Source organism: Anser cygnoides, chromosome 6, assembly GCF_040182565.1.
Source record: "Anser cygnoides isolate HZ-2024a breed goose chromosome 6, Taihu_goose_T2T_genome, whole genome shotgun sequence".
Taxonomy (NCBI): Eukaryota; Metazoa; Chordata; class Aves; order Anseriformes; family Anatidae; genus Anser; species Anser cygnoides.
This window is the reverse complement of record NC_089878.1, coordinates 11,639,660-11,667,370: the sequence shown is the minus strand read 5'-3', so window position 1 is coordinate 11,667,370 and position 27,711 is coordinate 11,639,660. Positions and strand designations below refer to the sequence as shown.

Sequence of the window (27,711 nt, the reverse complement as noted above, 5' to 3'; positions counted from 1 at the left end):
CCTATCTGCAGTTAATGAAGGAACATTATTGGCAGATGCTGAAGAAATATTTTTTTCCATAGAAAATTGGATTTTGTGCATAAAACTTGTTAATATCAGTAAAGACAGGTCATTACTGGTTTCAAGTCATATATACAAGCTTCAAGAGACGTAGCATGCTAGTGATGCTTCTCTTGCTGATACTTTTGTATATATAAGAAAAATAATGATAATTGAGGAGTAAATCAGCTTCAGTTCAGCATATATACAATTGACTTGCTCTCATCATTTATGCCTCTTCTGATGACTGGTATGGTTGCTTGTGTCTTAGGCATCATAATTTACAGTCTTACGGAAAGGTATATTTATATTTGAGCTGTGCAATAGTGTAACTAATGAGAAATATAGGAAATTTATAGCACTTGGTGATAGATTGGATAAGTATCTAGATGTTAATTGAAATCTGAGGACTCCCAGCTGTCTTTCAGTTTAAAAAATAATAAAAAAAAAATCTTCTTGGACAACTAAAACCATTTGCTTTGTAGTATTTTGAAAGTACTTTTCATGGTCATGGAAAACATGGTTGTAACAGAGAGGTGGGAGGCTGGTAGCTTTGTCTTTTGGTTTAATAATTTTCTAGTGCTTAGATAACAGTTGTGCAGCTGCCTGTAGGAGCTAATCTGTACGTACAGGAGTATCCATTTGGTTCCTAATTTTACAATATGAGTATGAATTCGGCTGTCATTTCCCAAAACGTGTCTCCTAGAGGATGGTGCATTTTGGCTGCAATTCAGTACGGGGACATGGCTGTAGTCAGTGTTTCAGGCGCATCGTCCCCCTCTCCAGTTAGCAGAGGGACGCACAGCTCTGGCTGTTGTGCGGAGAATCGCCTGGATAAATCCTTCCCATTTCTCTCTCTATTAATAATGCCGTTGAACTGGTCATCTCTAAAGAGATTGCGTAGCTGTCTTCTGTGCTGTCATTTTGTAAATGTACCATTCGTGCTGAAGCTTAGTCTTGTGAAAATGTCTAAATTTTCCCATTAAGTGCTTAGAAAGTAATAAAACTGAAGTCATTAGCCTTCACTCGTCAGATCTGTATCAAGAGAAATATTCTTCGGTGCAATAAATCTGATCAAGTGTTCGACATTTATATCATTCAAATTCATTCTCTGGAAATGGACCTTTGAAGGTAAATTGCATTAAGTAGGGCAGTTTAAATTTTTAATACAACCTTATTGTAACTGTTAGCAAATGATTAAAGTGCGAAGGTGGGGGGGCTTATATGTTTTGTGAGATTTATGTAAAAAGCTCTATGATGCTTCTGCTCTGGAGTACAGATTTTGACAATTGCTTGTACATAAATGCCACAAAAACAAGCGAAGAATTTAGCCTTTAGTATAGAATATATGACTTTTTATCTAGTTTTGGACTTATTGAGATCATTTTGATATGGGATTATTTCACCTGAGAGTTCATCAACAGTCTTAGGAACAATAAGTTTAACCCTTAAAGCAGCAAATTTAAGACAAAAGGTACTATTTTTCTAATAGGAATTAGTGTGTCTGAGAGAGAGATTTTGAAGCATGTTATTTGGGTTGTTTTGAGAAGTTTTTTTCTTTAAAGTACAAGAATATTGTGCTATTTCTGGATCTTAATGGTGAATGACGTACTTGTGCTTCAGAAGACGTGATGCAAGTGCTGATGCACATCTTCTTGGATGCTGGTGCAGTTGTATTCACTTGTTTGTGTACATTACATGCCTGGCTATCGGCTCTTCAGGAGGGACAGGCAGCACAGAAGGGGTGGTGGCGTGGCTCTCTACATTAGAGAATCTTTTGATGTTGTGGAACTCCAGGCTGGGAATGATAAGGTTGAATCCCTGTGGGTTAGGATCCGCGGGAAGGCCGGCAAGGCTAGCATCCTGGTGGGGGTCTGTTATAGACCGCCGAACCAGGATGAGGAGACGGATGAGGAGTTTTATAGGCAACTGACAGAAGTTGCAAAATCATCGGCGCTTGTCCTCGTGGGGGACTTCAACTTCCCGGACATATCCTGGAAACACAACACGGCACAGAGAAAGCAGTCTAGGAGGTTTCTGGAGAGCGTGGGAGATAGCTTCCTGACGCAGCTGGTCAGTGAACCTACCAGGGGTGGTGCCCCGCTAGACCTTCTCTTCACAAACAGAGAAGGACTGGTGGGAGATGTGGTGGTCGGAAGCTGTCTGGGGCAGAGTGACCACGAAATGGTAGAGTTCTCTATTCTTGGCGAGGCCAGGAAGGGGACCAGTAAAACCGCTGTCTTGGACTTCCGGAGGGCTGACTTTGAGCTGCTCAGGACGCTGGTTGGCCGAGTCCCTTGGGAGGCGGTTCTGAAGGGCAGAGGAGTCCAGGAAGGCTGGGCGCTCCTCAAGAAGGAAATCGTGATGGCACAGGAGCGGTCCGTCCCCACGTGCCCAAAGATGAGCCGGCGTGGAAGAAGACCGGCCTGGCTCAACAGAGAGTTGCGGCTGGAGCTTAGCAGAAAAAAGAGGGTTTATAATCTTTGGAAAAAAGGGCGGGCCACTGAGGAGGACTACAAGGATGTAGCGAGGCTGTGCAGGGAGAAAATTAGAAAGGCCAAAGCTCATCTGGAGCTCAATCTGGCTACTGCCGTTAAAGACAACAAAAAATCCTTTTACAAATACATCAACGCGAAACGGAGGACTAGGGAGAATCTCCATCCTTTACTGGATGCGAGGGGAAACCTAGTTACTAAGGATGAGGAAAAGGCTGAGGTGCTTAATGCCGCCTTTGCCTCAGTCTTTAGCGGCAATACCGGTTGTTCTCCGGACACCCAGTGCCCTGAGCTGGTGGAAGGGGATGGGGAGCAGGATGTGGCCTTCGCTATCCATGAGGAAATGGTTGGCGACCTGCTACGGAGCTTGGATGTGCGCAAGTCGATGGGGCCGGATGGGATCCACCCAAGGGTACTGAGAGAACTGGCGGAGGAGCTGGCCGAGCCGCTTTCCATCATTTATCGGCAGTCCTGGCTATCGGGGGAGGTCCCGGTTGACTGGCGGCTAGCCAATGTGACGCCCATCTATAAGAAGGGCCGGAGGGCAGACCCGGGGAACTATAGGCCTGTCAGTTTGACCTCAGTGCCGGGGAAGCTCATGGAGCAGATTATCTTGAGGGTCATCACGCGGCACTTGCAGGGCAAGCAGGCGATCAGGCCCAGTCAGCATGGGTTTATGAAAGGCAGGTCCTGCTTGACGAACCTGATCTCCTTCTATGACCAAGTGACACGCTTGGTGGATGAGGGAAAGGCTGTGGACGTGGTCTACCTTGACCTCAGTAAGGCTTTTGACACCGTTCCCCACAACATTCTCCTCGAGAAACTGGCTGCTCGGGGCTTGGACTGGCGTACGCTTCGCTGGGTTAGAAACTGGCTGGATGGCCGGGCCCAGAGAGTTGTGGTGAATGGAGTCAAATCTGGTTGGAGGCCGGTCACTAGTGGAGTCCCCCAGGGCTCGGTACTGGGGCCGGTCCTCTTTAATATCTTTATTGATGATCTGGATGAGGGCGTCCAGTGCACCCTCAGTAAGTTTGCAGACGACACCAAGCTAAGTGCGTGTGTCGATCTGCTCGAGGGCAGGAAGGCTCTGCAGGAGGATCTGGATAGGCTGGAGCGATGGGCTGAGGTCAACTGCATGAAGTTCAACAAGGCCAAGTGCCGGGTCCTGCACCTGGGCTGCAACAACCCCAAGCAGAGCTACAGGCTGGGAGATGAGTGGCTGGAAAGCTGCCTGGCCGAGAAGGACCTGGGAGTATTGGTGGATAGTCGGCTGAATATGAGCCAGCAGTGTGCTCAGGTGGCCAAGAAGGCCAACGGCATCCTGGCCTGTATAAGAAGCAGTGTGGCCAGCAGGTCGAGGGAAGTGATTGTGCCCCTGTACTCGGCTCTGGTGAGGCCGCACCTCGAGTACTGTGTTCAGTTTTGGGCCCCTCGCTACAGGAAGGACATGGAGGTGCTCGAGCGAGTCCAGAGAAGGGCGACCAAGCTGGTGAGGGGTCTGGAGAACAAGTCTTACGAGGAGCGGCTGAGGGAGCTGGGCTTGTTCAGCCTGGAGAAGAGGATTATATTACAACTCCATTTTACGTGGGAGATTTTCATTTGGCTGTAGTTGCATCAGCACTGTAGTAATGAAGTTTGAATGTCGTAAGAGTCCCTCAGATTTTTATTCTGAAAAATTCTGTTAGTGAGGGTTAACAAATGTGTGGTATAATCTATTGTTCTAAAAGCCATCAAGCTTACTTCATTTTAAGATGTTACACATTTTGAAAACAGCGAGTTGTTGATCTTTAAGACAGCAAGCTGGAAATACCCTGCATGAGAGATGATACCTATTTTTTTTTTTTTTCCTTCTGAGAATATTCACATCTCAAGGAAGAAATTCCATATTCAAAGTGAGAGAAATAATCTTTGTGCAAATTTGTGTGGAAATAAAGTGGCTTGGGGATATAGGGTCTTGTTGCTGATGTTTCCATAATTTTAGAACCGACGAATGCCATGGGAACATGAAATCTTTGATGTACCCCAGAAGCTGGGTTGAAACGGAAAGTTAAAGTTGTTTGTTTTTTGTTGCTGTCTTAGGTTTGTTTGTTTGTTTGTTTTGTGGTTGTCTGACATGCCGGGATACTTCTAATTAAAGCATGGATCACTCCCCTACTTGTGAATAATCATTTTTGTGGTATTCAGTCTGCTGTATGAATGGAGATTGTGTCTACCAGAAGTGCCAGGAGGGCAGGGGAAGGCAGAAATAGCCTGCAATGAATTTTGACAAGTCACTATAGAACTGAAATGTTCCATCAGTTCTATGGTTTTATTCATCAAGATGCCATTTAGAATAATATCATCATCCTTGCATCACAAAGTGACGGGTAAAGCTTGCTATGGTTGGAAAAAGGGATAAAAATAACAATTTTAGGAGACAAAATGCTGGTTTTGATTAAATATATGCATTACTATTTCTCTGCATGTGTGAAGTTTGATATTAAAAGCATAAGGAAACAACAGAGAACCAAGTTCTTCATGACAGAGCCACCTCTATGGGCTATTTCATCTAGATACTTGTTGAAAATTAATTTTGAAGAGCATAAGGAAGTTTCGACAGAATGCCAATGCAAAGTCTTAAGTCTTTGTTGGTTAACTAGATAATACCCAAATGTAACAGGCTCGTCTTGCTTATGAACAAGCTGGCTTTATGACCGCTGTGATCCTTCACACTTTGTGAACGGAAATGATGCATCTGCAAACTGCATTTTCCACTCCTCCATGCTTGGTACGCAGCCCTTGTTTTGGGACCATACAGCTCTGTGAGCACGAGGCGTGCGTGCACCTTTGGATTCACAGGCTTCCTCTTTTTAGGAAACTATTTCAAATCATTTTGGTAGTTTAAAAAAAAATCATTGATTATTCTAATGACAGGCCTTTGGTTTTGGTAGCAATGAAAATCTTTTCACAGGTCAAGGAATAATACTCTCTGAAATGAGGCACAAGTTAAATTGAATTTATTTAATATAGTAAATATGAACAGGTTTATTTACTTCTATAAGTGATAGACATATCTCAGTCTTCCTAATGAAATCCAGAGCTTTCTGTCATTTTATGTCCTTGGCTGTGTACTGTTAGTGACCTTATTGGATGTGTATTAATCTTTGGCGAGTACAAAGGTTCATCTGTTAAAGCTATAGTTTAATAGCGCGCCACAAGAAATAAGCTTTTCATGAAGCAAAAGGTAAATACGAAATTTTGTCATGTGCCAAAACTCGTAAGCACAGTATCGTTGTATATTATTATATTCTGTGATTCAAAAACCAAATATTTATGGATATTTAATGAAACCTTAATTTGACATCGTTGTATTCCAATATGCTGTTTTCTAAGTTGTTTCCTTATTCTTGTGTTCTAACATTTCTTAAACTTTTCTTTAAAATTGTAACTCTGAGTGGAAATAACAGGATTTATGACTTGGTCCCATTGTAATGGATAAACAGAGCTTCATGATTTACAGATTAGGTAAATCCATGTGCAAAATTCTTAACCCAGAAGTCTGGCAGTGTTTGCCTTAATAAATCCTGAAGCCATATGCTTTTACTGGCAACACAGTTTGTGTATTGAGGCAAACTTAAGTTTATTTTTTTGATTTCTTCAGATGCCAGATGCTTTCCAGATTGTCTACCAGATTTATTGGCATATTTGCTTACCTTATCTTGGGAGACAGCGATCTGCATCAAATTTATGAATAAGTGATATGCAGCGATAATCATAGTTACATATGTAAATAAAAATTACATGTATATTGCCATTGATTAGAGATATTTAATTCTAAGACTTATTTATAACTGTATTTTTATACCAGGTAAAACAAGAACAGAGCCAGAGCTAGAACATGAATTTCAATGATAGCATCAAACAAAAAAATCAAAGTAGCATTAAAGTGCAGTGTTACATTTATTTGAAGGGGAATTCTATTATAATTTTCTAGAAAAAATAACATCAGCCCATTGTAGCTGAAAATGTTTAACGGTGTTGAACATGAAATGGTGTTTTGTGGTATAAAATTCATTAGGTCATACATGTGTGTTCTATTCACTTAACTCATGACATAGCTGTGTAGTTCTTGGGAACTATTTGGATGTGTGTAGGTAGAAAAAATTATTTTAGTAGGGTGAAAGAATCTGGTTTTAGTGATAAGATGCAACTTCAAGATCTTTTGAGGAGCCAGTCTAATATGTGTAGTAAAACTATCAACTTCTCTTTGTAATTTCTTATTCTAAATCCATCCTTCACACCTCAAGGTTGCACGTGGAACTCTGTACGATGCTGGGGCTTTGCCACTGAACTATTCCAGCAGTTCAAATTACTGTGACTGAAATTTCTTAGTAAATGCCAAGTTCTAACCCCAGTGCTTTATCTTGTGGGTGTACTTACCTGGCTAGTTCCAAACCCAAATCTCCATTTAAACAAACAAAATCACCTCCACCACCAAAAGAACAAGCGACTTCTGCGGTGTAGTGATATTGGAAATGTAGTTATATGAGCAAAAGTGTATTGTTATGGGCAAAGTTATATTAGCAGGATAACCTAAACATGAAAAATAACTTGGTCAGTGTAACTCTGTTCAAGGTATTAATTTAGATGTACTCGTATCAGCCCGGGGTCTTGTCACATATGGGTGAGCACAACACTTTTGGCAGAATCCTTCATGGTGCACTTACTCAACATTAATATTTTCAAAGGTGAAGCATTGCAGAGTGTTTGTACACGTGCTTAATTTGAGAATCTCATTTTGAATGGTTCTTCCTATTGCCCTTAGAAATTTTTATAACTGTTATGTCCAATGACTGTGCATAGCTTAAAGTGTTTCAGCCATCACGCATTACAAGTGAAGACTGATACAGATAAGCGAAGTATATAGCATTAGTTGTCTTGTATCCTGCTGACATTGTTCATGTTTCACAGAAGCTATATTTCTAGCTTTATTGCTGTATACTTGGCTGCCATTTTTTATTCCATAATTAACGTTAATACTGTTGACTTTGTTCTGTCCTGAAGGTAACTGTTTATTACAGTCAGCATTTAAATCCCCCAAGTAATAACAGCGATTACACAATAGCTTCATTTCCAGCAAATTAACAGCCCTACAAGGTAATTGGGACATAAATGAAGATGAATTTGTTTTAATGAAATGAGTTAAAGGGAATACCTGCTTGCCAGGGAAGAGGGCTGTCTCGTTAAATGCTTTGCTTCCTGAGGCAGAAGGAAGCCAGAAGAAGGTAACCAAAAGGCTGTGATGTGCTTTCCTTTATAGGTTGTGCGTGGGTGCTTGACAAATTGTAATGCAAAATAAATTCAAGAACAAAACAGTACAAGAACAAAAGCTATCTGGTTAATGTGACTATCCAGTGCTTCAAAGTGAGGTGTGTCTTATTAAAAGTCAGGTATTGTGTATGTAATCGCTTTTTTTTTTTAGGTACAGATTTGGTTGCCAAGAATTTTGTCCTGTAAAACTTTCTAATGCATTTTGGTGTCATGCAGTACAGTTTTTTCCATCAGAGTGACTCCTTTCTTGCTGTGTGTGATGAAGGTACCTGTACATTTAATTTTCCCACCCTTGTTGGTCACCCTGTGATGTGAAATAGAGCTTATCCTGGCAAGCATCGCCATAGTCTGCTAGCAGGTTAAATGGGTTTGTGTACAGAGCAGAATAGTAATTCATGTGTTTGGGTATGACTTTGCAAGGCACTGTTTCTAGAAGGGAAAACAGCTTGAGACATTTCTGGCTGTGTGGTGCACTTTAGCCATGCTGATACAGCTTATTGTTGGACCATGGACCACTGAAAGATCTTGGTTAAAAAGTTCTTAACCTGATTTTGCTGCTCAAGGCAGCATCTCATGCAGTTGCATACTGTGTTGTGTACTGTTCTTGTACACTGACTTGCCTTGGCTTTACATTTTACATGCTTGCACACAGGAAGACCATAATAAATTGAATGCTAACATTATATGAAACAGATCAATTGTCATTTGAAATAAACAGGTGAGAGTTCTGAGAATGAGGCTTAGGGCCTTTTTTATACATTAACGAGAAATGGGAGGCTCCTCAGCAGGACAGGGAGGCGTACGTTCCTCTTGGCATGCAGCAGTACTGTGAGCATGTGATGCCCATGTCCGTCCCTCTCCTTTTAAAGGAAGAAGTGTAAAAGTTGTCTAGCCTGGAAATTGAACGGAATTAAAGTAACAGGTCCAATGGCTTTAAAAGTGGATGCTTATCTTTATGCTTCCCATTGAAACGCATTTGTGGTTAGTGCTTGCTCTGGCAGGTATTACCGCTGTCCTGTAATATGTAATTGTGGAATAAATTTATTTTTATTGAACACATTTATTATGAACATGGAATATTAAGCTAAAACAGAGCTACTGTAAATATATAAGCTGCTAGCTGTCTTAAATTCCCATAGTGTATTTCTGAGGTTGTGCTTTTCACAAGAAACAAGTAAACTGTCATCAGCGGGGCTTATGGGCAGAAGCAGATTAAGTTTATTCATCTGAAATGCGATTTATTGACGTGCCAGTTATACTAGTGTATAGCTGTGTGCTTGTGGTGAGGTTTTGGTAATGGGGGCTGCAGGGAAGCCTCTGTGCACAGGGCCCCGGCGCTGCCCCGTGTGAGAGCAGAGCCAGCTCCAGCCTGCGAGGTCGGTGCAGAAGGAGGGCAGGAGAGAGGCCCCGGTGGAGCAGGCTGTCCCCCTGCCGCCCACGGGTCCCATGGCAGGGCAGGTCTCCACACCGCAGCCAGTGGAGAGGAGCCCAGGCACAGCAGGTGGACGTGGCCACGTGGGGAAGGCCCCAGGCCAGAGCAGGGGCAGGCAGCAAGCACCAAGGAGCAGCGGAGCCACATCCCAGGGCCTGGCCGCAGCCCCCATCCATCGCCTGCTGCCCTGCGCCGCTCACTGGGGGCAGCAGGTGGAGGAGGGCGGCTGGGGAAGGCGGCTCTGGTTTGCTTGGACAGAGCCGGGCAGCGAGCACCCCATGACGGGAGCTGGCGAGGGATCTCCCCGTCTGTGCCTCGACCCTTGAGCCCTCTCTCATTATATTTTCTTCCCTTGATCTTTGAGGAAGGTGAACAAGAGAGTGGTGTGGTGGTGCTGAGCTACCCACTGGTGTTGAACCACCACAGCTAGTTGTGTCACTTCCACTTTCTCTGTCCTCCTTTCTCCCTATGAGGTCCCGCTAGAGATTTTTTTATAGGACCCATGACTTCTGTAGGAGTTGGTTTAAATACATCTAATGTTTTTTGTTTCCTGATGTTCATATTATTGCCTGGATATGTTGGCTAGGATACTTTCTGCTGTATTGGTTTTTTCTGTTCTGTAGGAATTTCAGTAATAAACTATGGTGACCACTGCTGGTGTCATAAAATACCTTTTAAAAGGATTAGTCCGTGGAAGTGTTAATTGATGAACAAGAATGAGGCAGTGACAAGGACAGTGTTAAGTACTGGACATGAAAAGAGTGTGTTCTCTCACGCCTCTTAGTCAGAAGGACTTGCAGGGGTCTTTTAGCTTCTGTATGGCAGATGTTGAACACCAGGACATGCATGAATAACGTCAGACTCACTACGATGCAATTTACAAAGCCTGAAATCTGGCAGGGGAGGGAGCAAGTGAAGAGTAGGGATGCCAGCAGTGCTGGATCAAGCAGGGTGCGGGAGTTCCCAGTTGTCTTCATGCTTGGTGTCCAAAAATGGATGGCGACAAATTTTGTGGTGTTTCTGAGCCTGTTTCCCTCTCCTGGAATTTTAAGCACTAAACAAATATTTTGACCTTGTGCTCATGGGAAGATTGTGAAAAATGCATTTAAACAGAGAATCAGATTTCTTATGTAAGCCCGGTGATGAAGCATTCATTTTCTCGTACTTAAAAATATCACGGTGGCCTTTGATAATAAGGAGAGCATGCCCTTTTGAAAGATTCAGTGTAGTGCATGTACGGCTTGGCCTTCCTAATAAATCATCATCTTATCAAGAGCCATCTTTGGCACCGGTTGCATTAAGGCTAATAGACTTTGCTTTTTGTAGGCAGAGGTCTCATCGTGGTCTGCAAAAGCAGCCAAATCAGTAATTGCCGTGAATGTTTCATTCAAAATGCTCTGTGTGCGTGCAGGGGAGGGGGGTAAGCTTTGTGTAAACTCCACAGTTTTTCCCAGTAGTAAAAAATAGGTTGTTCGTCCTTTCTGTTGTTTTTCAGTCAGCCGTGAGCATTCCAACTTCAGCTGAAAGCTGTTTTTTTCAGTAAGTGGAAGAAAATTTAGTGCACAATTCATGTATTCCCGTCTTTTGCGTGATTCAGGTTTTAACTGAGTCCAGTGTTTTCTCATACTGAGACTCTGAAAATAAATAGTCTTGGATGCGATTTTATGGGAAACCAATTTTTATTTAAATTAGTGGTAATTTGAGAAGACTGTTTTCATCTCCTCTAAACACATGATGCTTTTCTAAAAGTGTTAAATGCTAAGTATCACCAAGTTTTACAGGTAGTGTGTGCCTGGAGTCTTCCCTTTCATTATTTTGAGCATTCCTTAGTAAAAAGCAGCGTAAAAGGCGCAGCGGTAACCCTATTCACAGCCTTCTGGGCAAGGGAGCAGCGATCAAATTGTTGATACCTCTGGACGTTTTCCAGGACCTGCCTTAAAAACAGGCAGAGAGCAGTTCTCAGGCTCGATGAGATTTCCCTAAACGGATCCATTGTGCAGTGCAGAGCTATCTTTGTATTTTAAGTTTTAGGAGGTGGAGCTAGATGAGACGGTCGTACCTTGTATCTTGAACTTCTTGTAAGGAGCATTTTTCCCTCAGGCCTCTGACTTTCTTGTCCTTATACTTGAATGAAGCTGCGCTAATGAGATTTTAGAGACCCAGCTGCCCCTGCCAAAGCAGCCTGATGCTGCACAAGAAGTTGACATATGAACGGCCCTTTGAACCAGTGAAAGACAGCTCTGTCAGATCAGTTACTCTGGCAACAGTGTTTCTAATGGTGATTAGCTCAGAAATTGAGCACAATGAGGAGTTGGTTCATTATGGAGGCACAGTTCTTGGTTTCGGGGAGAGGGGGTGACCTGATGTGCCCGCCTCGAGTGCGTTCAGCTGGGTGGTGCTCACCCGTACCCCCACCACCTCCGTACTGCAGAGAGAGGAATTGGTCAGCTTCGTCTGGCTGCTGTCAGAATTGCTCCAAGTTTCCTCTCCGACAGCGAATAACTTCAGAGTGCGTGGATGGGGCAGGGGAGGAAGCGGCGGTGGTCCGCATGCAGATCTGCGGGGCCGCAGGGAGCGCGCTGGCACTGAGCGGTGCTTTATGGCTCACGGGCTGCTGTAGCACCAAGCTCTCCTGCTTAGCATGGCTGTCCTTCCAATCAAGATGAAATAAATGAGCCGCTGCGGAGTTAGTAGGAGCTGCTTACAAAGGAGCAGTTTGACTAACAAAAAGTAGTGTTTGAGATGAAAGTGGCAGGGGGTGGGAAGGTTCGTTTTGTTTTGGTGAGCTAGGTCAGGCATGGAAGAAGAGGCATTCAAGTCGAGAGCTTTCTATCCAAACTTGAACATTTTATTCATCTCGCAGATCAGGAGTTTCACATGCTTTTGATTAACTAAACCTTACAGCAGAACACACATTCAAGTCATTCTAGTTTGTGATTAAATGTACATGTACAACAGAGAGGCATCGGTCTTCCCTAACGACCAAATATTTGCTAAATATCAATTCTCCTCATTCGTAATTCTAAATATTCTTGGCATATCCCTGTTTATTTGCAGAAAAGTTCTCGACTTCCCAAATACATTTTGTTCAGCTTGTCATATCTAGATAGATGGCTTACAGTAACATCTCTATTAGTTTGAGTATGTGAAAGCACAGAGAATACAGTTGATTTTAAAAAAAAAAAAAGTTAAAATGTTTGTCTTGATTATTTTTGGTACCTGCCACACAGATTAAGTTGGTATTGATTTGGTTTAGAACCATCCCGTAGCAAATATATTTATATTAAATTCAGAAGTGCTGAATAATCTTTTGGATGAGATGACACCTGAAAGCTCCAGGGCAAAAATATTTCTGCTTTCCTTTCTCTATTTGCTTTGTAGAACAGCTTTTTTTTTTTTTTTTTAATTGCCTGGCTTTCTCTGGACGATGTTTCAATTACAGGCACTTCAACATTAATCTGAAGATACATTGTCTTAAACTGGTTAATGGTGTACACAGGTTAGCTTCTGTTAACAGCAAGAATTTGTGTGTATCCACAGCTTACATCAGGCATTCTTGAAGAACAATTCTTACTGTATGTTTTCAGCTGAGGTCCCACACAGCCACTAGGTTGCCTAAACTGTTTTGTTGTTGCTGCTGTTGGGGAAGAAAAAATCATGCTTGTGGACATTTCCTTGTCTAGGAATACTCCGACAAAGATGCTCACAAGTCCAGTGTGAACCTATTTATAGTTGTAGTTGTGGAAACAAAGTGTGTTGGTTTAAGGATTTTTCCTAGCACTGAGTGGCTAATGAGTTGTCACTTTGAGTCCTAACAAAGACGTAATAACAGAAACAGGTTTGGAGGCCGAACGGGCAATATAGCTCGACTGTTCTCTGGATCCAGTGTTCCTGTAATTATGGTGTATTTCTCTTGCTACACAACCATTTAACTGTGTTTTTTTCCTCGCTAACTACTGTGTCTGAAGATCTCAGCAGCAGGAGTTAGCAGGTCTGTGGGGTTTTTAGTGCCAGCCATTTTAAGTTTTGTGTATTTCAGGGCTTTTTTCTCTAGAATAGAAGATGTAGAAAATGTGATTTTGCAGCAGCACTGCTGAGGAGATGTATGCTGAACCCCTTTTGTTGACTTCTGATAGGCAAGATTTAGGTTTCATCTCTTCTCTCAAGGTAGCTTTAGAAAGAGCACAGTAGGTCTTTTGACAGTCCGGCAATTGCCCCACAGATGATCAGTCACGTCTTTCATATGTTGCAAACTTTGAAGGGTCAGGGTACTCCTTTAGGTACTTCAGAAGCTCCTATCCCCGTAATATCCAAGGGCAAGTAGCCGCGAGCACTTGAATATTGAATGCAGTCTAATTATGGAGTGACAGCTACATGACTGCACTGAAAGAAGCAAAAACTGTTTGGTGTCTCAAAGGAGAGTGAGTTGCCTAATGAAGGAGGGGGAGAGGCAGGAAGAATCATGCTCTGGTGGGGCACATTAGGCTTGTTGCCGAAATGGAGGAAGAATTGGGAAGGTTTGGCAGCTCAGGTGGGGATTTCCATTAGGGGGCATGTCATCTTTCTAACAGGGAAAGGCTATGAAATTTGAGGATAAGAATGGTCTATTTTAGAATTTGTAACGCAATTTTAAGAAGGTAACGTTAGATCTTCCACTGTAATTTTACCATTTTTGCAGCACACAGGATAATTTACCCTTTGTGTTGCTCTGTGTAAGCTTTGGAGTACAGTTTCCAGCTGCTTTGTGGGTTGCTCTTCACATTTCTAGCTATATGCTAATCTACATAATTCTATTTTGACTTTTTAAAAAAAATCTTGGCTCAGCTGTTGAATTCATCTTGCATCCTTTGTGTCTGTGTGTTTATGAGCTTTGCAGTTTGAGCTAGGGTGAACTGTGCAGCTGAATGTCCCATCTTCCTCCTCTAGTAAGCAGGAACTCTCCTTTGCGGCCAAAATCTGCATTTCTGTTCAAATGACACTGAAAGGAGCTAATAATAAAGTGTCTGCTTTTGTGGTACTTCAGCTAGCATTCAAGTAACCCATTTGAGTTGGTGAGTTCAGACTGTCGTGGTGGATTTTTTTACTGACTTTCTAGAGCAATAATTGGGCAAGACTGCATTGTGTCTGTTACTGTGATGCTGCAAACACCTATATTCAGATTGAAGATGAGAGATAAATATTTTCCTTGACTAATTACCTCTCCCATGTGAGAACGGAAGCTTTTGCTGAGAAGGTAGTTTTCATTTGTGTGTGGTTTTAATTCAGTTTTGGTCTTAATTTAGGTCTTTACCACATGTGATGACAAATCTATGTGCATACGTTAAAATCTGACCTTAGGTTTGCTCTCTGCATTCACTAATGTGGTCTAAAATATTTTTATGTATGGCTTTCCAGGCTTGAGATCAATAAACCAATGGTTCTGAAATGACAGAGTGCTACGATATTCCTCTGTAATTTAAACATGATTAGCTGATGAAGGTTATGATCAATATGGCAGGGGAAAATAAATTAATTAATATCATCCTTTCAGGATGATAAGGGGCCTATTGGAGGTGGGATGTAACTAATGAAGCTGCTTCTTCATATATACAAGCTATTTTTTATACAATGTATTCGCACTAAATCATCATTATGCCATCATTCATTTACATGAAAAACATAAGCCCACAGACCAGTGTGTTATTAAAATTATATTTGAGAAGAAATTGTATGCTTATGCTGCTAAACAATATCTCTGCTTATGTTACAATGTATTGAGTCAAAGCGATCATGGAATTTACATAATTATCTTCCTTTATTCTCTGAATAATACAGATTGAATATTATTAGTTTAGTCACAGCAAGTTTCTATGCAACTTTGCCAAAGTCATTGTAGTTCTGCCTCACTGACCTGTTTTGGTGGTGACAGTCCAAGTGACTATGGACTCCTTTGCAAAGTTCTAGTACAATTAAAAATAAACCGATGACATGATTTTGGAGTAATGAATAAGTGGTAATGTGATCCAACGTCAGTTTGTAAGCTTGATGGAATTTGAAAGTTGGGGTTTGAATTTGTTTGTATGTTTGGTTTGAATTAAAGTTCCGGTGTACTTAATACAAATTAAAGTTTCAGTATTCTCTAGCAGTCCTGAATTTAAATAAAGCTGATTCTTAGATTGGAAAAGATTTTTTGATCTTGAAATATTTGAATGTTTTAATGTGTGCAACGTAATTTTCACCCCCTTGTTATAGAAAATATCCTGACATTTAAGTCTTACCGTTATCTGTCTTGTCATTACGCTGTCCATGCTTAGTTATACCTGCCAGTCCTGTGCCATATACCATGGCAGGAGTTAATATCTCATTGCCTAAGGTGGCTTGGAACCCTTAAACTCTCCTCAGTAGACATAGTCCACAGAAAATCCTGATTTTCCTCTGTGTGCCAGTAGATAGTTGTTTCAAAAATAACATCTAAATTACAACATGCAACTTTCCAAGTATAGGAAGATCTGAGCAGTATCCCTTGTGGTAAGGAAGGCAGAACTTGCTGTTACTTATCGGCACAGAAGAACAACTGCATGCACCATCCATTACTTTTTTGAAATTGCGTGGGGAAAACCTGTGTATTGTAGCCTAAACATGCCACTGCACCACATCCAGTGGCACAGTGCATGCTACTGTCTTTCAGTTTTCCTGTAGATTGATGACTTTGAGAATAACCTGTTTGTCAAATGTGGAGGAGTAAAAGGAATTGTACCTTTAGAATCCATTGCATTTTCCTTCAGGGTTACTTGTTTCTGTTCATGTAACATCTCGTGGGGCTGTGCTCCCAAGTGTCGACTGTCCACGTGGAACAAAAGGTGCTGCCCATGCCTTGCCTCCTTTGCCTCAGTTAGTCATTTATAGAATCTTTATGAAACTTGTGTAGTCTAAAATCACTTGATGAAGATCACTATGTGCACTACTAAATTTAGTTAGTGTTTTTAATTAACCATTACACTAGTCTGTGTTTCTGAAGACGGAAATTTTTATTTAATTTTTAATTTGTGAGCCAAGAAGGTGGGTGACAAATGCAGCCTACGGACTTTATTTTTAAAAATTGATGACCTAAAGAGAGCCTTTAGATCTTAACTAGGCCTTAACAGCAGAATGAGCTGAAATTCCAGAGTCTCTGAAATAGTTGGACTTTTTTAAATTGAAACGTTACAGGAGAGGTGTATGGATTTTTCTGCATTTCAGATCAGCTCTGTTTCCATTTTTTATTACGAGTGTGCTAACCTGTATGTGGAGATACTAATCTTTCCTTTAGGTGTTGTAGAAAACTTCTCATTAAATTGCAAAATAAATCTGGCATTTTTCCAGCTGTGCCAGTAGTGCTAAGTAATAAAAGCTAAAACTGGAAATTATGATATATCTTCTTTTTGTAATTAGTTTAAATTGGATGCAATGTGCAGCACCACTAATCCAGGTATTCTGTGTCAGGGACCCTCTCTGTTTTGTTATTCTGATTGCCATTTGTTTCAAATGTTTCTTACTTTTGGTTTCCCAACTCCTGGTTGGTGATCCAGAACGGTCCACCTTATTCCTCAGCCCCAGAGTACGAGCCTTACTGTAAACTGCAGCGTGCTGCTTGGAAAGGGGAGCAATAGCTTTCCTGCCAAACTGCCGTCCTGTGATGTAGGACTCCTTCTAGGATCCTTCCAGGATCATGCTAGTGAATAGCACTGAAATGCACTCAAACTAGATTGTGCTAGTGAGCATACTTCTTGTATGAATTCCTGGTATTGCGTTTTGTAACTTGCACGCCTGCCTTTTCCCCTTCTGCTTCGATGTTACTGGTTTAGTGGCGCTTACCTGGTGGATTGATAGTTCAGGGGCAATTTCATCCATGTGGAGAACAGAGGTGGAGTCTCATGTGGAGCATATTGTAGAAAACCAGCATCTGACATCTTAATTGGATGTATTGCAGTCAGTTTTCGGAGCAGCCTTTGACAATGGAAAAACTGCTTAGTAGCCATGCCCTGTTTAGTATTTTGTGTATTCTGTGTATTTTTGACTTAACATATTTTTCAGTGTAGTCTGTAGCTTATCTGCCCCTGTGTTTTGTTTCTTTCAGTTGCTCAGAAGATTGTCGCAACAAGGAAGAAACAGCAACTCTCGATTGGACCCTGCAAATCCCTACCGAACTCTCCAAGTCACTCATCTGTGTGTTCTGCCCAGGTTTCTGCTGTACATATCAGCCAGGTACAGGCTAAAATCAATGCTTGCCTGAAAAAGGAGCTGATAGGTTGCTTTTCATCTACTATATTTAATGCCATTGCTCTTTTTCTTGCCTGATAGGTAGTTGGTATGTTTGAAAGGTATCAGTGATCTGTAGTTTAAAGCAGTACTTTTTAATTGTCTTGACTTTGTTTCAAGAAACTGCTGTGGTGAAGTAATTTGGCTTTAAAACCATTTTTGATAGTACTGATTATGCCCAGCAGCCTGCTGCTCTGAGTAGACCAATTGTTACAGTAGCAGGATTTGCTGTACTGCTTTTTAAAATTACCTCACAATGATTTTGGTTATTGTTCTCATTCAGTTGTATGCTGAGAAATAATATCTGGTGTATCACAGTGGTTGGCACACTAGACTTTTACATTTGTTACCACTGTGTGTGGTTGTAATTGCCTGTCTCTGTTATGCTCAAGTGAAATGATTCCCTCTAATGGCCTAGCAGTATATGTTGCTAATGATTTGTAGATATGCTCTTTAAAAAAAAAAAAAAAAAAGCCTTTATGACAGGAAAATCTGGTGGCCTTGATGCCATAGATGCGTTATTTTGGGAAACATTGGGCTAATACCAAAATTTTCTAACGTGCACAGTTTTTTACCCACATACATTAATACTGACTTCTATATTCCACTGTGATAACCCTCCCTCAGTATGTTTTTCTATTGTCAAGTGATAAGCTATGCACATGTTCACAGTTTGGGTATATATAAGCTCCATTGCTCATATCTGAGACCCTTGCAGCCAGGAAGATCGTGTTCCCACTGTGCGCTCTCTCTTGGTAGATGAATTTACAAGGCCATCATACTGGCCCTTACAGTCTGCGGCCAGCACTGTGACCTAGCTTCCTGATACTCACTGGAGCAGACAGAAATGTCTGATACGCACCAGCTTTTCTGGCATCTTTTTCAGTCTGAACTCAATAATATAAACCAGTAATGTTTCCTAAGGTTATGTCTTCAGCAACCCATTTGACATTTTGTTCTATCTATGGACTCTTCTCCCACGCTGTGTGTCTGCTTCTTGGCAAAAGCAGTATAGTGAAGAATTGTTTTGTCTTTGTGGGAAAGTTATTTTTTTTCCCCTCTCATTTCACATGTCAATGTCTTCTGGAAGCACTCTGTTTAGATTTATACCACAGGGTGAAGGTTCTGGTTCTGCTGTTCTTGTAGTTACTGGTCTCCTTTTGTGCCCTACTGGAAACTTTGACCATTGAGTTAACTCTACAGATGCAGATGCCAGTTTGTTCTTAGAGTTCTTTGCTACGAGATGTTCTGCCTTGAGCTCAGCCCAGATACCAACCTCAGACTGTGACTCTCACTTCTGCTGATTATGCCCCAATACAGTGTTGAAATTCAGATCCCTCTTTCTGTAGCAGGTGCTAAGGCTTGTGACTCCTCTGAAGAACCACAGCACCTCATGGTGAAGTAACAAGCTCCTCATATGGAAGAAGTTCTTCCATTTCTTGACATATGTGACATTAAGAATGTTTCCTCTACACTTTCTTTCTGACCAGGTCATTGCCACAAGTACTTGGAACTAGCCCAGTGTGTGAAATGCTTTTTTCCTGAACAAATTTCTCCAGACAGTTGTGTATGTTCATACTTCTGGACTGAGATGAATTATGCTCTCTGTAGAGGCTGTCTTTGGACCCATCCTATTCAGTGGTGAAGAAGGAAAGTTACTATAACAGAACTGTAGAGAATGAATGGCACCATTTCCAGTAGCGATCTTATTCTTGGATCCAATGAAGACCTCTTTTACTCTGATGATTGCATAGTTTTCCAAGACTTTCTAAAGAAGATAGGTGATACTTTGTACAACCCAGTTTTAGCCAGGTGCATTTCTGTTCTGCATTTTCTTAAACCCTTTTTGTTGATGAAGCTTGTTTGATTAAGGACATGAAACATCTAGGTTCTCACCACGTCCACACTCAAGTACAGTTTGGATACCAGCAGCAAATACAGAATTATATGCGAGTACTTCACCTAAAGAGTAAACTTCTTGCCAGTGATAAGAACTACTTGGGAAAATCAAGGTAACTTTTGTGATAAGGATCCCTGAAATCTTTTTCAATAGGTATGAAATAATATTCTTTGCCACTTTTACCAGCTGATGCAATTTTCTAACAGAAGCAATGGTAATTTTGACCAAAGATGTCTGTCTTCTGAGACTGATGTCAGCCTTAGACCATAATCCTGCTTCACTTATTGTCTTGGTGCCACACTTGTCAGTGCGACCTTGTTTAAGGAAAGGGAGCTGAATTCTTATCCTAGAGTTGAAAGAACATTGCAGCTGCAGTTCTGAGTTTAAGATAATCTTGGGGAAAATTTACCATCTCTGATCCTAACAAGAAGATTCTCATGTTCTTTAGAACATCTCTTTTGACGTAATGATGTTTCAGTGAGGATTTCCCCCATGAATCAAAATGGTATCATTAGAGTGCACTGCCACTTGCATTCTGCACAGGAGTTAAGGTTTTCAGAAGTAGTGGTTTTACAAATTACTTCGTATAAAATTAGATGTTTCTCCTTCTATGGTTGGATTACTTTGGTGCAAACTCTCCAGATGATTATGCAGTCAAGAACTTAGGCTATAGAAAACAAAACCAAGACAGTGTCACCCTACCTAGGCTAGCCCTTAGCGTGTCTTGGGGAAAATTCTAAGGCTTTATATACACAGGGGCTTCTCCATATCATAGTTTAAATTTCCAAACTGTGGAAGTGCTGTTAGCGTGGTTGGATGTGTATACTCATGTCCAATAGTCCTAAGCGACGAGCACCTAGGTTACATTACCTGCTAGAAAATGTTCTCCGATATGTCTGTGTTCAGGTATCTATGTATTTCCACACTGTAGTTTCACAGAATGAAATGCTTCCTATTCCAATTACAAAAAAAACCAGCACATTTGTGTTTGCAGTAGGTTCTGCTTTTGTTTTCCTTCTGTCTAGCATTTTTTTTTTCTTTATAATGTCAGGTTAAGGGTTTTACCTGGAAACTTTTGATAGTCAGGGTCAATAACCCTTGGTATAAGTACTTCACATCCATATGTCGGCTTTCAGAGCAATACAGAATGCACGCAAAAAATTTCTTTTCAAACCCAAGGATATCACTGAGGATTGTTCAGCTTCCGGTCTTTCTGAATGCTTCAAGAGGTAGATTGAGTTGTTGTGAGAGGAAGAAGTGTTGATTAATGAAGGCTTCAGTGTATTCCACCTCAGTTCAAGATGCACCAGAAAACCTCAGCATGAAGTAGCCCTGCACCTGATAACCTGTCGAGTGGTTGCCTGGAGATGTGTCAATTTCCTTTGCCAAGTTTACACTGTTGTAAACATCGGAAAACCACATGGCACTTGATGCCTTGCCGGCTCTCCTGGAATTCAGCTGTTTGAGTTCGGTGAGAGGGAACGGAAATGGCAACATGTCCTTGCCACGTGTGCCAGCACTTTTCCACGTGTGCATGTGCTACATGTACTCCACCATGACAGAGAGGGGCCTTAAATGCCACACCTTCCATGCTCTGAGTTTTAAAATATTGCTTGGATGAGTATTGAGTGGTACCATGTAAAGTCAGCCCCCAAATCATTATACATGTGGAGTGCTGCCCAAAGAAATGTGTTTAATGGTGCAGCAGCGTTGTTCCCCTAGGAGATGTGTTACACCTGAGAAGGGTATGGAGCTTAGCATACTGCTAAATTGCAGCTCAGTTATGGCTAGCATACAAGCCTGCTCCCTGCTACCTGTTGCAAACTTGTAAAGATGCATTATTTATGTGTGCATTAGGCCTCTATAAAGTTTTTACTACAGCGAGATTGTCTAAATATGTAAATTAAACTATTAAAAGGAAAGCACAGTCTGCTTAATCATCCATTATTTTACTGTATATGAGAACTGATTATGGTAAGCACTAAATAGTAGGGCACCATTATCTTATTTATAGTGGGGGTCATTTAGGATGAAATGTTTTGTTACATTTTGCACATTTGATTGAAGAAGAGACTATATTGCTTAGTCAGTTTTTCGTTCTGCTTTTTCATGTAATTTGCAAAACATAAACTAAGAAGTGAAAATTATTTGATACCATTGGAGCATACATCATGATGCTTTCTTATTTACACAGTTATTTCTAATCTCTAATGTTTATTTAAAATAAACAATTCATATATATTTGCATTCCCCTTCTTTCTTGTGCACAGTAAACATGTATATGAAAGGGCATTCTCCAGGCTTCACATGTTAAATTTCAGTGCATCTGTTAGCATACTTCCTCTTCCTTTCTTTATCCTCACAAGACCTTATTTATATTCCTATTAGTTTTTGTTGAGCCTACTTTTATCTCTTCCTAAGATCTCTTAAAATTTCTATTTCAGACTTTATTGTTTAAATTTTCCAAATAGTAAAGCAGTTGCTGTAACTGTAGAATTGAAGCCTACTGTCACATTTTGTTAATTGAAAGTCGTTAATGTTTTTTCTGAGATGATTTTTTTCTATGTGCCAGCTTATTTTAGCCAAGTTGTCTCAAAGTTGTCTTGGTGATTAGTCTTTGATAGGTCTAATAAGACAGATCTGCTTTTTCCTCCTCTTTTTCATAACAGGGAAAAGGTAAAAACTCTTTAGATGGGCAATTTCTTAATATGTCCCAAAGGATGAGGTTAAATTGTCAGGATTACTTTCCCTTATTGTGGAGGGCTAGACATACTGAAATCTCCGGAGTCATTTATCTGGACCTAAGTTTGAAATCTAGTGTAAAATCTGTATTCCATGGCAATGCAATCAAAGCTTTCTAGCTTTTGCTGAGGCAAGGACTAAACAGTTTCATCTTCAATCCATCTTTGGATGTGTGCCTGTATACGACCAAGATCCCTTGAATAAATTGGATTCCCACCTATAGTGGTTTTAGATGAAAGACTGAGATAATAGGTCTTTCAAGAACAAAATTGTACACAAGTGGGCGAAGAAAAAATGTGTCCTGACTAGAGAATCTTCCATGACTCCTGTATTTCTGCAGAAATGCACTTTTCCCTTCTTTCCCCAGCAACAGAAGGTGCAGAGAGTGGCTGTGTTCTGTCACAGAGTATGTAATCTCTGCTTTTGATCAAGGTTTGGTTTATTCCAACAGTTCTTAGGCTCCCTGAAGCTGTGGCAATCTCATCTGTTTTAGATGTAGTACTTGCCACCTTCATTTTCTCCTCAAGCAGCGGTTAGAGATGATTTTTCTTGGAGGGTGTCCTGTTACATCTAGAGAGCAGAAAAACATTGAATCCGTTATGACTGGGTTACTTGTCAATGAGAAAAAAATCAGCTTTATTCTTCCTATGCTGTCATTTAGCATTTTCACCTGATGTTTTTACTATGTATGCTTTACGAATAATTTGGCAATACAAGGTTTATATAAGGCGAATATTTTGCTGCCTTTGTATAATTGGTCAGTCTGGAACATGCCCCTAGCAAACGTGAGTATAAGTCCAACTTTGTTAATGCAGGTCACAACTGAGCTCCTGATGTGCAAGGTAAACTCACTGGTTTTTTTTTTTTTTTTTTTTTTACTAATGGACGCAGAAATATGTAACTGCTGAAATACATCCATGAAAGTGTGTGATCTGGCTTGATTCAGTCTTTTTTTATCACAGAACCTGTGGACAGTGTATACAGCATTCTTTTTTAATAAGGTATCAACAGGAATCTCATAAGTTTTAAGTTTTATGGTCCATATTGGCAGTGTTTTCCTTTGAGGTAACTGCATTGAATGGACCCAGTTGGTCAAGTGATACCAGAGTGATGGATTCATCTGAGTTCTTAAGCAGGTTACAGTGTAGTGACAATATTCTACTAAATTTGTGCTTGCTGTCATGAACTTGTTTTTTTGTTTTTTTTTTTTTTTTACAGTGTCAATCCATGTGGTAACAAAGCTTTAAGTGTATATAGATGCTAGAGTTATTCTGTAAATGGAGTATTGGACATTGATGCAAGGTGCATTCAGGAAATAGCATATCTGTATAGCTTTCTGTAATAGTGTGCTGAAGTTCATTGGCCACCATCAGGCTGTGTATTTTCCTAGCAGGAAGAAAAGATATGGTTGCACTGTGTACTTCCAGAAGTCTAGCACATTTGAGAATGGACATGATGCCTTAATGAGGACAGAAAAATCCATCACCCAGGAAAGCCAACAGGGATGTATCTGTATAAATGCTTCTTCTACTGGGGCTAATAATTTCCCTGCCGAGGTTCATTTGGTTAACCTCTGTCCCCATGGCCAAGACTGTGGTTAGAGCAGTGATGCGCAGAAGTGGCCCTTTGTACTGATGAATAAGGTATGTTTATGTCTTGAGAGCAGTGGAAAAACTTGACTGAAAAGGTAATGTTAAGGTGTGTAATGTCCTTAAGGGGAATTAGAATGCTTATTCGTTTGGTTTTGACTGCCACAAATTTGACCAGTTTGTCTACAGTTAGCAAATGAGTTTATATTTGTTATGTGTTGGATTACATGTGCTGTACAGATTCACTGACTTGATTTTTAAGGCTTTGGATTCTAAATTCTGTGAATCAAAGTTATTTGCTGCGTGCCCTAAATTCGGTACTTCACTCCAGTGAGCTTGTTATTAAATGCTCGCATACAGATTGCAGGAAGTTGCTTTCCACAATCTAATATGGCAAGGTCACTGGACTCCTACTTGATGCAAACTACCTGACAGAGACCACTCACCACGCTTTATTTCTTTGAGTGTATTAGGCTCAGATTTTACCAAGGATATGCTTTCCAAGTGCTTGTCTGGTTGCATTTTTCATTGCTTCTGTCTGCGCAGGCTGTAACTTGGAAGTCATGTCAGAGCTTGTTCTGGTCAAACCCATTCTCTCTATTCAGGTGTTTCATAGCAGCTAAGTGGATTTATTTGCTAATTACTGGTAGTCTTGGTAAGAGTTGGAGCTTGCTTAGTATTGGTATTCAATGCTTTCATGCTTTGAATATTTTTTCCTTTTAAGTCTTATTGAAATAGTTGTTTTGTTTTGTTTTCCAAACGGTATATTTTGAAACCATTTCAGAATTTTATTTACAAAGTTGAAAGTCCAGTGGAGGTACACGTGTGTGAAGAGAAACATTGCCAGCAGGACTTCTTTTATAGAAGTCTGTATCCGAGCATCTGTCTTTGGGGACTAGAAAGCCCAACATGTATGTATCTTTGTTTAGCAGTTACTCCTTCAGAATAAATCACTTCAAAATCCATGAAGTAGTACTTCAGTGGAATAAATATAAAGCATTTCTCTTAGATAACAAAATATTAAAAAGGGAAAATTTTACAGAATCCTTAAAGTCCTCTGTCTATGAGTAAATGAGTACATAGGGTAGAAATCCGCATTGTTATATTTATGTGGCAAGGTTGTGTTGAGAAGGGGGAGTGGGAGAGCAGCGTGGTGGAGCTGAGCTGCCCATTGGTGTTAAAACACCACGGTCCTTTCTGGCGCCCAGCAGGAGGGCACAGAATTTGGGATAAGGATGATAACTGGGAGTTAACAGGCAAAATGTGGACTGGACATTGCCGGAGTGTAGTAACTGTGCAGAATTTGTTGTAAGGTGTTAAAGGGACAAAAGGTGGAGTGCGTGTAAACTGTCCACCTTTGTCAGCATTGTGATGTCACGTTGACTTTGGTGTGCGGAATTATTTTTGTTGATGGAAATGAACTTTGTGAATACAGCGTGATGAATGCTGTTGAATGTGTATTTTAATGATAATTCCTAAATATGTTTTTCACGGAGGTGAGGGGTGGCCTGTACTGTGTGTACATGGTAAGGCTGTGGTGGCGGGGGCTGCAGGGAGGCCTCCGTGCCCCCCAGTGTGAGAGCAGAGCCAGCTCCAGCCTGCGAGGTCGGTGCAGAAGGAGGGCAGGAGAGAGGCCCCGGTGGAGCAGGCTGTCCCCCTGCCACCCACGGGTCCCACGGCAGGGCAGGTCTCCACACCGCAGCCCGAAGGAGGCTGCGGCTCACAGAGAGCCCCTGTGGAGAGGAGCCCCGGGCACAGCGGGTTGTTAAACTACCACAGTTATCTGCTTCTACTTGACAGCTATATGCCTTCACCTTTTTAAGTTGATCAATATTATTATGAAACAGAACATAGAACAGAACGCATCACTTTTTTTTTAAGAGTTTATGGTTCAAATCCTGTCATCAGTGTACCTGTATTTTAGTCCTTCCTTCTTACTGTTTTCCTGTCTTTTCTCTATTAGAAGCTTCTAAATGTTCGAGGCATAAGCTTGATCTTCTTCCTCTGTTTTCATTGTGTACTGTCATCTTTTTTCCCCTCTTCTCTTGAGCCTTTCAGCAGCACGGTTTTAATCTTAAATGTGTTCAACCCACTCGGTTCCCAGTGTTGGTTGCTTGCTTGGATTTCCCACTCCCTCATTCCCTCGCACGTTTGGTTCTGTCACGGCAAAGTGAACAGTGGGTCCTCACCATTCTCGCCCAAACGCAATTTCTTTAGACCACTTACTTATTCCACTGTCTTTGGTCTTCATCTCTAATGCTAGTCTATAGTGGCTGAAGTTTCAGATCTCCTCCTTGTAGACCTTTCATCAGCCTTGCTTCTTCCTGTGTTTCTTCAGAGGGGTGGTCACTGACTATCACAGATTCCGTGTGTCTTCTTGCAGGTATTAACTCTCTTGTCCATTTGGTGTGTTACTTGCTGTCTCAGCAAGAAGTCTTAGAGAAAAGAAGAGTGAATGTGGTGTAGATTAAGGTCAGCTCTTCCCAGGTAGTCCTGCTCATCACTCATTATTATTCACTGTTAGGACACTAAAAATGATTATTCAATTCCAGTTCTTGTTCTTCCATCATCTTTGGTTTATACACTTGGTCCATCTCCAAATTCTGCTTGCTACTTCTTTGTACTTGAAAGTGTTGTAGGAAAAACTTGGTCAAAATCCTCTGTTATTTCCAGTATGGCTATCTCTGGCTTCCTGGCAGCCATCCTTCTTCGATTCAGTCAGAATGAAGGGGAGATTAAATTTAATATCCTTTTCTTAATACTTCAGGGGGAAAGAGAACAATTTTCTCCATAAAAAAGTTCACTTGGTGGACTGTAAGTCCTATCTTGTCACATAGAGATGAAGAAGAGCATGTCTACAGAGAAACAATGACTTCAGAAGGGGTATTCCTGGATTTCTGACTGCATCAATTGTCCCTTTGGTCCAAGCATGAGTTTCTTGACTTGTGCCTCTTCCTTTTTACCATTCTCTTCTTGAATTTTAAAAGAAAAAATAAATTTGAAAATGCAAAAAGAAACTTCAACTGGATGATGTAAAGAAGGATTGTCTTCTACCTGGATCTCCTTCAGAGGTTTCATTTCGATGGCTCACCTCTGCCTGCAATGTGAGGTCCATACAGTGACCTCTAACGTGTGTGTCATGGGAAGTCCTGGCCCTGCTGATGCCTCCCAAGCAGAGTGCCCTCCGCATGGCAGCTTTGTATGCGTAAGGTCACTCGTTGGTGGAGGAGCAGCGCTGAAGAGGAAACACAGGAGTGCCTTCTTTTCCTGTTAAGCAACTTTACCTGGTGAATTCCTAGCTACAGCAATTAAAATTAGTTGCCTCGTGTCATGGGAGAACCTTTCCCCCCAGACATCCCATGAATACTCTGTTTTACCCTCTTTCCTCACCTCTTTTAGGCAACTTGACTACTTCAAAGATACTCTTGCACCTTCTCACAAGTGTTACAGACCTTTATTTCCCCCCTCATAAGTTACCTGTGAGTTGTCCAAAATCTCCGTATGCTGCTGCTCTCCTGTTGAGCTTTTCTTCAAATGCATACAGAAATTTCAGTCTTTGCTTTGCATCAGTCCCCACTCAACATATGCAGTATACCCTCAAAGGATATACATGCACCTGATTTAAAAAAAAAACCACTGTGCTTTTGTGCTTCCAGACTGTCTGCATCATTTTTAGTACTCTTTCATTATATCTAATAAAAATCAAGACTTTAATCACCTTTTGGTACTTTCCAATCTGTCTATTTTCTTCACTTTCCTGCTATTAGTTGCTTGTTGCATCAATTCATTAATTGGCTTACTGAGTGACTACTTTATTTCTCATGAGACTATGATGTAACTTTACAGTTTTGGCTATTTTGAATAAATTGGAATGTCTTCCTTTAAATTCTGTATCCCTGTACCAATGGATTTCATGGCTTCAGCAAA

At 41.1% G+C, this 27,711-nt stretch overlaps 1 protein-coding gene across 16 annotated transcripts in view; it reads left to right on the top strand.

Moving 5' to 3' along the window:
* AGAP1 (ArfGAP with GTPase domain, ankyrin repeat and PH domain 1) overlaps positions 1–27,711 on the top strand; it is a 376,948-nt gene that overhangs the window by 155,234 nt on the left and 194,003 nt on the right. For all 16 annotated transcript variants that reach the window (XR_010832406.1, XM_066999590.1, XM_066999587.1 and 13 more), the window contains one exon: positions 17,372–17,499. Coding sequence is in view for 15 of the 16 variants with exons in the window: in XM_066999590.1 (XP_066855691.1) it covers positions 17,372–17,499 (128 nt within the window). In the remaining variant the exon portion in view is untranslated. The remainder of the gene's footprint in view (positions 1–17,371; positions 17,500–27,711) is intronic.